The 12,009-nt window shown below is 43.6% G+C and overlaps 1 protein-coding gene and 1 long non-coding RNA gene across 3 annotated transcripts in view; one reads left to right on the top strand and one right to left on the bottom strand.

The window, feature by feature from the left end:
• SLC7A14 (solute carrier family 7 member 14) overlaps positions 1-12,009 on the top strand; it is a 130,445-nt gene that overhangs the window by 95,249 nt on the left and 23,187 nt on the right. For both annotated transcript variants that reach the window (XM_032173996.2, XM_032173994.2), the window contains exons 5-6: positions 8,447-8,593; positions 11,298-11,506. In XM_032173996.2, coding sequence (XP_032029887.1) covers positions 8,447-8,593; positions 11,298-11,506 — 356 coding nt within the window. The remainder of the gene's footprint in view (positions 1-8,446; positions 8,594-11,297; positions 11,507-12,009) is intronic.
• LOC131380913 (uncharacterized) overlaps positions 1-12,009 on the bottom strand; it is a 38,516-nt gene that overhangs the window by 10,702 nt on the left and 15,805 nt on the right. The gene's annotated exons all lie outside the window — the stretch shown is intronic.

Genomic DNA, 12,009 nt, shown 5'->3' with positions numbered 1-12,009 from the left:
GGAGGAACATTAAGAGATAGAAAATAGTTCAACTGACCCAGGCTGCGTATGCATTGTTTATGAAGACATCCTGTCAATGCAGTTCTAAAACTCTTCTTAATTACTTGATTGATATTTAATTTTCAAAATCCTCCTATTAGCTCACCCAAACGGCACACACTCTAATTTAGGCCCCCCTTAAAGACTGGAAAGAGTTAATATCCTCTGTGTAAATGTTCTTTACCCATCCTGAAGAAGATGGAGGCACATTTTAGCATTGCCTTTAGCCTTGTGTTTTGTTCTGAGGCCTTTATTCTCTTTGGGGGTCTCCCTTTCCTTCTCAGGAGCTCCACATCCTTCCTCAGTCAGGAGCCTGCCTCATCAAGGAAGGAGCTAATCATGCCAGCCTTGGGGTTCCCCACTTACACATCCTGGGTTCTCACTAACTTTCCTAAGAGAAGATCAGAAGTCAAGCATAAGAAAGAAATGAAGGATGCTTTTCCTAACATTGAACATTTTCTTTGTGACGAACTCTTTCATGTACACTTTTAATTTAATTTTCATGGCAGCCCTGCGAAATAAGTACAGAGATCTCCACTTTTACATGCAAATAGCTCAAGCTTAGAAAAGTTAAAGACACAGATCTAGATGCTAAGTAATAGAACTGAAATTTGATCCCAGTCCTGGACGGGCCAAAGTACTTATTTACCCCACTGCCACCTGGGTTTGGGGCCATGGAACTGGTATCATTTTTTTTGCACTTCTGTTCACTGTCCTCATTCCAATCCAAGCCTACTGCCTTGAGTAGATTTGTCATTGGCCAAGAAAAAAGCTTGGCTGGGAAAGTGAATGTTTTGCTGCAATTCCATTATCCCTAAAGGAAACTTGGGGATGATATATGTCCTAGTGAATGTGCCTAAAAGTATCATCTGAGAACAAAGGACAGCCCAGTGTGAAGATGTTGCTGATTCATCCTCTCTGCACTCTGCCTGGCCTTGGATTTTTATGTAGTACATTTCCTTCCCAGTGAATGGGCCTGGACCTGTTGTTTCTCAACTTTGGTTTCAGGTCACTTTTCCAAAGTCCAGCAAAGTCATTTTGAATTTAGACCCTATTTTTCAAGGTCTGACACTGCCTCATGAGCATGTCATACACCAAGGTAATACACACATTCCTCGCTCTGTTACCTAACAATTGTCTACAAAAGTGTGTTGCCTCGTCAACAGATACATGAACTTCTTCACTCCTTAGCAAAACCCTTACCTCTACCCCTGACTAGGGGACTAGTACAGAGGTCCAACCCACTTTATTCTTCAATTGCTTTAGGTAGGATGGAATGGAGGAAACCATTGTATAGGAGATGATTTATAAGAATAGCGTGACATGACTTTCCACACAATTCTCAAGGACTTTGAAAGAGTTAATGAACAATCCATCCTCTAACCACGGACCCCTCATAAACCTACTCTTTCCCCTGCTCCAAACACTTCCTTCCAAAGAAAATAGCTTAAGGAATAGTTTACTCACTTACAGGTTCTGGGTCAAATGCTTCTTTGGTCTTGAACAGTTTAAGAACAACAAACATTTTTCCCTATATCAAGTAACTCTGGCCTTCAGCTGAACCCCTGCTTCCATCTGCAATTCCTCAGCCCTTGAACATTGTTGGATGTGTGCTCCCTTCATGTTATTTGTTCTTGATACTATCTTATGGTTTTTCTTTAAGCAAATAAGACACTCTACCAGCACAAATAGCTCCCAGGAAAACGGTCCATGGCAATCATTTGTGGGGAATCCTGACAGCCTCCAAACAAAGGAAAAGTTGTTTTTCATGTTCTCCACATCTGAATCCATTTGTGGGAACCTATTAGCGCATTCCACTGTCACTGGGGACAGGCTGCTAATAGAGCTGGGGCATGAGGGTGGTAGAAAATGCTGTGAAAAGTTGGAATTCTGTTGCCTAGAGAGTGAATAATATAAAGGCGCCTAATTATCTCCCAGGAATCCAGCAGACTGGTTGAGGCAGAATGAGTAAATGCTGCCTCATCTGAATGCCTCTCAAATATAAGCAAGACGCAAGAGGCCAGTTTTTAGGGACCTCACACACTGAGTAGCAGGCCACTAATGACATTGCTTTTGACAACTAACTAAGCAGAAGCCCTCCAGCAACTAAGGCACGTGCTGCTTTCCCACAATGCCATTCTAGAGGAATGAACTCTGTTCTGGATCAGCTGGCTGAGTTTTTACACCAGGTTGACTTTGAACAACAATCTCAGCTATATCATCAAACACAAAGGTCAGTACTTTTTTTTGAGGCAGAGTCTCACTCTGTCGCCCAGGCTGGAGTGCAGTGGTGCGATCACAGCTCACTGCAGTCTCAACCTCCAAGGCTCAAGTAATCTTCCCACCTCAGCCTCCCAAGTAACTGGAACTACAGGTGCACACAACCACACCTAGCTAATTTTTTTCAATACTATTTTTTAATTTTGCAAAACTTTAAAGCAAAGAGTTAGGATAACATACCAATAAACCCAGAAATACACATACACTTGCACACGAACACACATACACACATTTCACCCACCAATTTTATTCACAGATGCTCACCCCTAGGTACCGCACATGTGCTTTTATGCATGGAAGTCTATCCTAACTATAAACACCAGTGGTCAGATCTGAGATCTGGATAGAGTGACGTGGAAAACAGTTTCAGTGGTTCTTTGGGTAGAGACACCCATATACAGTTTCATTTCATGGGTCTTTGTATTTACCAATCAGGGACCATTTGCTTGCAAGGAAGAAAAGCTCATTCAAACTAACTCAAGTAAAAAGATGACCCTTTTTGCTAATTTTATTATCTTCTCTTTAATAATCTGTTTATCTCATCTATGTCTTGTTAGGCCAAGTTCAGTTTGACCCTGGTAGGTGTGCTGGTCTTTCTTCTCCATTTGCCTCCGCTCCCCAGACCTGTTCTCCACCCTTCATGCCCTGTTCTTTGCTCCAGGTTGCTTCCTGTTGAATTTAGCCAATGGGAAATACTATCAGGTCAGAAGGCGAGAAGAAAGCAAGGCCAGAGTATTTCTTCCTCGCTGCCTCCCAACCTTGGCACCACACTGGCTGTGCCTCCACAAGGCAGCTCCTTCTAGGAATCTCTGCCCCATACCTCCAGCTCCCACCAGACTCCAGGACACCATTCCACCCCCTACACTTAGGCCTCAGGATGAGAGCTTCTCAGTGTTGCTAAGTCTCTGATGCCTCAACATCCCTAGACAGCTCCCTTAACCCCGCCTAAATACTCCCCAGACCTGCCTGTAGTCCCTCATTGAAATTTTGTTTGAATCGTCTGTGTTATTAATAAATGATCTTGACTGCCTAATGTGGTAGAACCTCCACATGTCCTGCCTTTGATCTGTCCAGTCTTTCTCCAACTATACTTGCTTTGTAGTCCTACATATGCAAATGCAGGCTAAGAGATATCCTCTTTGCAAGTTTACTTCCTCTTTTCCCTACTTGATCATAGTTAACTTTCTGATAGCTAATCATTATCAGTAATTGCCATCCCTTCTCTCTTTCATTTAGAGGAAAGTAGCATTTGTTTTATGAATAATATAGATGCTTATTAATCTTGTTGAGTTTGTTACCATAATCGAGATTGCATTTGGGATCTTACAGTATCCTCTAGACTCAATCTCTGTAAAATCAAGCTGGGCACTTTTTGCTCATAACTATATCCCCATCACTAAGCACAGTACCTGGCACATGGTAGCACTTAGCATACACAAGTCAAGTTCTATAAAGGAGGAAGGTAGGGGAGTAGAAGGAGGAGGAGTTTGTGCCCTTGGGTGTCAACTGCTCTAGAAAAACAGAATTATAATAATAACACTGGTGGTAAGAGCTAATATTTATTGAGCACCTACCGTATTATAGGACTGCAGTTTGCTGTATTATCTCATTTTATCCTTGTAACAACACTATGAGCTAAGTGCTATTATTATCTCCATTTAAGTAAGAATAAAACTTAGGCTCCAAGAGGTTAAGAACTTGTTCTAGGTCACCAAGCTAATATGTGGCAGAATCAGCCTGACAGTCTACAAAGTCTATGCTCCTAACCAAAGTCAATCACGCCCATGTGCACGGCCCTAGGATTTCCTCTGAAGCCTACAGTGGACATCACATTGACTCCAACTGCCGATACTGCACATATTTAAAGGTGTCCTCTTCATCTTCCACTGAGTCTTCTGCTCTTCAAGTTAAACATCCCCAGGTCCCCAGTTCTTCCTTACATGGCATGGTTCACAAACCTCTCACCTTTTTCTAAGATTGCTTTGCCCAAATTTATATGGTGGTTGTGCCAAGTCACTAAATGATTTACAAGAGGAGGGTATGTATGCATGTATATGTATGTATATGTGTTTGCATGTGTATGTATGTGTGTTTATCTGTGTTTATATGTATTTGTGTGTGTGCATGTTTATGTGTGTACATATATGTGTCTGTGCGTGTACAAGAGAAGAATAAATGTTAAAGGAAGAGAAAGCAGGACCTGTTTTTCTGGGTTTGTTTTGTGGATACTTAGTAGATGTATATATTTATGGGGTACATGAGATGTTTTGATACAGGCATGCAATGTGAAATAAGCACATCGTGGAGAATGGGGTGTCCATCTCCTCAAGCATTTATCCTTTGAGTTACAACCAATCCAATTATACTCTTTAAGTTATTTTAAAATGTACAATTATTATTGACTATAGTCACCCTGTTGTGTTATCTAATAGTAGGTCTTACTCATTCTTTCTACTTTTTTGTACCCATTAACCATCCCCACCTCCCCCCCTCCAGCCCCCAACTACCCTTCCCAGCCTCTGGTAACCATCCTTCTATTCTCTATGTCCATGAGTTCAATTGTTTTTATTTTTAGATCCCACAAATAAGTGAGAATGTGCAATGTTTGTCTTTCCATGCCTGGCTTATTTTGCTTAACATAATGATCTTCAGTTCCATCCATGCTGTTGGAAATGACCAGATCTCATTCTTTTTTATGGCTGCATAGTACTCAATTGTGTGTATGTCCCACATTTTCTTTATCCATTCATCTGTTGATGGACACTTAAGTTGCTTCCAAATCTTAGCTATTGTAAACAGTGTTGCAACAAACATAGGAATGCAGATACCTCTTCAATATGCTGATTTCCTTTCTTTTGGGTATATACCCAGCAGTGGGATTGCTGGATCACATGGTAGCCCAATTTTTAGTTTTTTGAGAAAACTCTAAACTTTTCTCCATAGTGCCTGTACTAATTTACATTCCCAAAAACAGTGTACAAGTGTTCCCTTTTCTCCACATCCTTGCCAGCATTTATTATTGCCTGTCTTTTGGATATAAACCATTTTAAGTGAGGTGAGATAATATCTGATTATAGTTGTGATTTTCATTTACCTGATTATCAATGCCTGTTTGCCATCTGTATGTCTTCTTTTGAGAAATGTCTATTCAAATCTTTTGCCCATTTTTTTATCAGATTATTAGATTTTTTCCTATAGAGTTGTTTGAGCTCCTTATATATTCTGGTTATTAATCCCTTGTCAGATGGGTAGTTTACAGATATTTTCTCCTATTCTGTGGGTTGTCTCTTCACTTTGTTGATTGTATCCTTGGCTGTGCAGAAGCTTTTTAACTTGATGTGATTCCATTTGTCCATTTTTGCTTTGGTTGCCTGTGCTTGTAGGGTATTGCTCAAGAAACGTTTGCCCAGACCAATGTCCTGGAGATTTTCCAAACATCTTTCCAAACATCCCCTAGGGGTAGTCTTATGGCCTATGATTGCGGTTGAAAACGTTGGATGAAAACAAAGTACAAAAAGGTGAATGAGTTCCCTAAGACATAGAGATAGCCAACATATTGATTTATTTATAACCCCGCTTATTTCCACAAAGGACTTGAACGTGTAGAATAACTCTGTTTTTATTGGGTTGCCTGTGCTTGTGGGGTATTGCTCAAGAAACTTTTGCCCAGACCAATGTCCTGAAGATTTTCCCCCAATGTCTTCTTGTGGTAGTTTCATAGTTTGAGATCTTAGATTTAAGTCTTCAATCTATTTTGATTTGATTTCTGTAGATGATGAGAGATAAAGGTCTAGTTTCATTCTTCTGCATATGGATATCCAGTTTTCTCAGCACTATCTACTGAAGAGACTGTCTTTTCCCCAGTGAATGTTCTTGGCACCTTTGTCAAAAATGAAGGAACTATCTTAAAGTGAGACTTTTCTTGATCAGGACTACTTAGTGAGCCTGCAGTCTAGCATCCGTTCATCCTTGAAGACCAGTAATATTTTCTAGATAAGTGAAAACAAGCACATTTCCAAGCCTGTGAACCTCCATGTATGATGAGGTGAGATCTATTTTCTCTCCTTGTCTGGAGGCCAAAGACATTTTCCACACCCTTGTATGAAAAACTTTGCTGTAGGGAAAGCAGGAGCTCTCTTCTCTTCTGGAAAGTAGCCATCTAGAGATGGAACTGCTTGTGTTTGAGAAGTTCTTTCTACCTGACTTATTAGAATAGACCACGAGTTTTTAAATTTTCTTGTGTCATGGACCACCTGGATGTCTGATGAAGCCTGTGGATTCCTTATGAGAATTGTGATTTTAAATGAATAGCCTAATTACATAGGAATTCAAAGGAAATCAATTATATTGAAATGTAGTATTAAGTATTTTTAATTTTATTTTATTTTTATATTGTAATCTAGTAACAATGTGCTTCTCTATTAGGGATTTATATGTTAACCTCTATGTCTAATAACTATCATAATTTGAAAGTAGTAATAAGCATAAGTGATATTTCAAGATCTCTGCAACAACTCTCATATGAAATGAAAATATCTGATTGCCATTGGTGACACAGGCACAGGTATTGTTAGTTGGTCACCTACATTCATAACTGAAAGAAATGCTAATTCAACTAGAAGGCAGTGAAAAAACATATGTAATTCTTTCCCAGCAAAATTTCTAGATGCCCTGAATTCCATGGCCTCCAGGATAAGAACCCCGGACATTAGAATCCTAGCTGAGAGAAACTGTAGGAAACACCAGCTCATTTTACAGATGAGCAAAGTTTGCTTCTGAAGGTTTGAGAAGATCTTTGATTTTGTGATGTACCTTACAGGTTCTAGTATTTCATATTTTGTCTTATTGAGAAGTCAGTGAGGAAAGTAAGAGTGAAAATTTTGGACAAGTGTCAGCTTGGCACACATTTTGATTTCCATCATTTATAAACTGAATGTGGAGAAAAGAAAAATAAAATGGTCCAGTCTGCAATGGGTCTCACCTCCTGGACCACTGGCTAGGGCTTGCTTTTTTTTCCTCATCCCGTACACACAAGTCCAAAAATATCTCTCACCTTCTAAAAAGGACATACCTAAACATTCAAAGAGGCACTTTTTTACTTAAAGCTAACAATGAAAATACCAAGGTGGGGGACCCTCATTTAAACTTCAATAGGTTCTTTCAAAGAAAGTAGTTACTCTTCAATGGAAGGTTTTCACTGACATTTTGACATATATAATACATTCCCAAACACTCCTGGAGCCATGTGGACTCCAGATGGCTTATATACCTTAAAATGGCTTATATACCTTACTGGAACCCGTAAGGTACATCACAAAATCCTGACACACTGCCAGCATATGTAACTGGATACCATCCCCCAGCTTTACTCTGACCTCCTGCCTCGTGCCCAACTAGGTCATTCAAGCCCCAAAGGAGCAACAAACAAACTGTCTTTACCCTGTTTTCCCAATGAAGACAATAGAATATCTGAAGATCTGAAAATCTTTTATATCATTTCAGATCTGGAAGTTACCATAGAGCTGATCTGCAGGGGGTACTAAGAGTAATTTAGGTAGGATCATTCTTCCTTACTCAGAAGTATCTGAATCCCCTACACTAAGAACCAGAAGCACTTTTTTTTTGAGATGGAGTCTCCCTCTGTCGCTGAGGCTGGAGTGCAATGGCGTGATCTCGGCTCACTGCAACCTCTGCCTCCCGGGTTCAAGCAATTCTCCTGCCTCAGCCTCCTGAATAGCTGAGATTATGGGCACGTGTCACCATGCCTGGCTAATTTTTGTATTTTTAGTAGAGACGGGATTTCACCATGTTGGCCAGGCTGGTCTTGAACTCTCGACCTCGTGATCCACCCGCCTCGGCTTCTCATAGTGCTGGTATTACAGGCATGAGCCATCACACCTGGCCAATTCTTCTTATCTCTATTTACACATCATAAGAGAATTGCCCACAGCCACACAGCTAGAAAGTAGAGGAGATCAGAACTTGCGTGTTTAGCACGAGTTCCACCATGTTACTCCCTCAGCCACTCAGTCATGTCTGCAGGGCATAGGGCAATTGCAGGTTCCACATTTAAGGCCCTGGTGCTGCCCTGACCTTCTGAGTCTGACAAATGCCATCGTCCACACAGGTGCTGCAAGGAGCAGCAACATGCTTCTACGCTTTCATTGGGTTTGACATCATTGCCACCACTGGAGAGGAAGCCAAGAATCCCAACACGTCCATCCCTTATGCTATCACTGCCTCCCTGGTCATCTGCCTGACAGCATATGTGTCTGTAAGTACCAGATGCTTGCGGGACCCTCCTCACGATGTGGCCCTGGCACTGAGCTCCCTTCTCTGTCAGGAAGGAGTCCTTTCCTATGTCTTCTTGGCGTCTATGGGCCTGTCTTTTGTCCCCTGTAGCCCCATTCCCCACTCCCCATGACAAGAAAAAAATTCGGACTCCAAACTGAAGAAGAGGAGAAGCCCAGGCCTTCACTTCAGCCTTGGCCTTCATTCCCACCCCTCCATCCTCACAAGCTCTCGGTGTCTGCTGCTGCCCCAGGGGCTGGTGTGCAGGGAATGGGCTGCCGTCCAAGGAGCTCAGGTCATAGGCTGGCAGTAACGGGTGGGTGTGCGAGCAAAGGCATTGTGGGCCTCTGTGCACTTTCCTCAATGCTCTTCTGTCTTCTGGGAGCTTCCCGGCAGCAAAGAGGCGAGGCTCCCTGCACAGCAGGGAGAGAGAATACATTGTCCTCTACAAACTCTCTTCCCCTTAAATCTGGGGAGGAAAGTGCCATTTCTTTTGGCTGTTGCTCCCTCTTGTTACACCAGCTTAAGTTCACCTTCAGGTTTCCCTACCTAGGGGAGCCCCAGAATAAAGACTTCAGCCTTGTCTTCCTCAGGATCATGCCCCTGAGATACTCCTCACGCTTTGATGCTTGCTCTTGCAGCTCCCATCCCAGAATTTCTATCACAGAAATAGCCCAGCTGCATCCAACATCCCCTTCTGCCCCCGGCAATGGAGAAAATCGGCTCACAGGCCAGGAAGTGTGTGGTTCCACAAACATTCTCAGGTCCTGAGGGGCGCACTCACTTGGATCACCACAATTAGGAAAAGAGCTGGCAGCAGGGGGTGCTGCCGCTGATCAGCCCTGCTGTTTCTCTTTCCCAAAAAAGACATCTTTAGCAACTAGCTAAGGAAGCCAGACCAATTGATCATTAAGGCAAGCTGCAAAACAGGATTGTTCTAGAAGCCAGAGAAAAACACAGAGCAAACTTGGGGGTCGTTTACAGACATTCAGCTGCCTACCCAGAGGTTTCATGAGTGCCTCAATTATCGCCTCCCGCTACGCATACACATGCAAGGGGCTTCATCCTGTCCATACCCTGATTATCCCTGTGGGCAGAATGTTGAGGGAGGGGTTGCAGGGCAGAAGGAGCAGCAAGGACACTCTGCGTTTCCCCTTCTACTCCTCCTTCATTCCTGCCCTTCCTCCAGGAGTGGGCCCTTACAACACATACAATAAAGTCAATCATCTCAGTGCCTTCCTTAGAATAGCACTTTATAGACCAGAGTACTTCTATGCATCCACCAACTTTTTACCCATCCTGATCTAACTCAGGAGACTCCCTGAGGCTGGAGGAGGCTCAATCCCACTCTCCTTCAGCCCACCCTGCCCCATCCCCAAAGGGGATATTACAAGTGGTTATGTTACTGGGAAACATTCTCTTTCATACTGCACAGGCCTTAAACATGCCCTAGGAGCTTTTTGGTCTTGTACTGGTCAGCAGGCAGCCCCTCCACCACCATGAGAAGAACGAGGTTGCTGGCTGTGCTAGGACATCCTGTCCTCCCTGGTGGTCCTTGGCTCCGCTGGAGGATCGTGGCTCCAGAGGAATAGGCAAAGAAATGGTCTACATGCGACCACCCTCTTTCCTTCAGGCTTTGAATTCCTTCTTGATGTCAATTTGGCCTTCATAGGCCTGGGGGGCCCCCCATATCTGGCCATATGACTGGTGGCTCCATTGCCTATGGCCAATTCTGAAGGCAGGGGTGTTAGGCAGATCAATAATATGTGAGGGGAGTAGGTCCTGGGAGCCCCCAGTTAACTGCTTATCGCCTCCCCGATGCACACGCATGCCAGTGGCTTTGTCCTGTCCATACCCTGATTTCTCCCCATTGGCAGAGTGTTCAGGGAGGGGTGGTAGGGTAGAGAGAATAGCAAAGACATTCTACTCTCTATTTCCTCTTCTGCTCCTCCCTCATATCTCCCTCTTCCCTGGGGGTGGACCCTTAAAGCACACACAGTAAATGATTCCTGATTAAGCAAAGCCATAGTTGTCTGACAGCCATATAGTCGGTACGACTTGATTCTGTCCTGATGCCATCATTTGTTTGTTGGCCTGCCTGGATCCTAGGACTAAGCTAGAGAAAGGAAATAGAAATATGAGTCCTTATCTGGGTCCCAACAGTTAATAGGCTATAGACCTCTTAAGCACCTATCTTTGGAGATTTTATCTCTGGTGTTTCACAGTGAAAAGGAGTACAGATAAAACCCTGTAGGACCAGAAAGCAGAAGAGAAATGAGAGTCTTGTCCACGTGGGCAGGGTGCTCATGGTCCCTGCCAGGCCCTGGTTGCAGGGCATTGGCTGCAGCTCCTTCCTTCTGGAAATATCTGTTCTCCACTGAACTGTTAGCATAGCTCTGCTCATGGGGCTGAAATACCTGCAGACTTACTCCTCAGATATCAGAGGACCAGAGAGATAGAGAGTTTCTGGCCCAGTCCACTAAATTCACATGTCGGGAAATAGTATTGAGTAAGGCCTAGAGGCCAGATGACTGGTCTACAGTAAAGGCACATGCCAGCAAGTGCTGGATCCAAACTGCCATGCAAGCCTCTGCCTCCAGGGGCAGGGCTCTTTCCTCTCCCGTGGGGCCTCTATCCATGCTATTCTTCCCCTGTACCTCCAGCCCTGTCTTCTCTTGTTTTAACAGGTGAGCGTGATCTTAACTCTGATGGTGCCATATTACGCCATTGACACGGAATCCCCACTCATGGAGATGTTTGTGGCTCATGGGTTCTATGCTGCAAAATTCGTAGTGGCCATTGGGTCGGTTGCAGGACTGACAGTCAGCTTGCTGGGGTCCCTCTTCCCAATGCCAAGGGTCATTTATGCCATGGCTGGTGACGGGCTCCTTTTCAGGTAAGGGCTACGCTCCGTGAAATTTATCCTGCTCGGCCACGTCTGTCCAGGGAGAATGTCTACCCACTGTCAGCCTGACTGTGATTTTGACGTCAGTGGCTTTCACATGGACTGTGGACCTTGTTATGTGTCCTGAAGAAAAGTCTGAGTGAACAGAGCTCAGGCCCTGAAGCAGCCCCTCAGTTTAACTCTGCGGTCCCTTAATCCAGCACAAGCTGATGTGTGCCCCTGCACTGTCCTCCTCCCTCCAGTTGACATTGTGTGCTCCTTTGTGAAGATGATGGGTGTCAAATTATTTTACTGGGTGGCCTCCAGAAGGAAGAACCATCCTAGGGACATCTTAGGCCTTTCCTCACATTGAGGCCTGGTAAATGCCCCTCTCTCCACAGCCCCTCTGAAATTGAAAAAAAAAAAATCAACAAAGAGTAGATAAGACCCTCTGAATAGATTTTAACAATACCAGCAACACCAGCTGCCATTTATTGAACATTTGTGTATCCTGG

Source organism: Hylobates moloch, unplaced genomic scaffold (genome assembly GCF_009828535.3).
Source record: "Hylobates moloch isolate HMO894 unplaced genomic scaffold, HMol_V3 SCAFFOLD_13, whole genome shotgun sequence".
Classification (NCBI taxonomy): Eukaryota; Metazoa; Chordata; class Mammalia; order Primates; family Hylobatidae; genus Hylobates; species Hylobates moloch.
The sequence above is the reverse complement of the archived record's forward strand: the minus strand, read 5'-3'. Positions and strand labels throughout refer to the sequence as shown.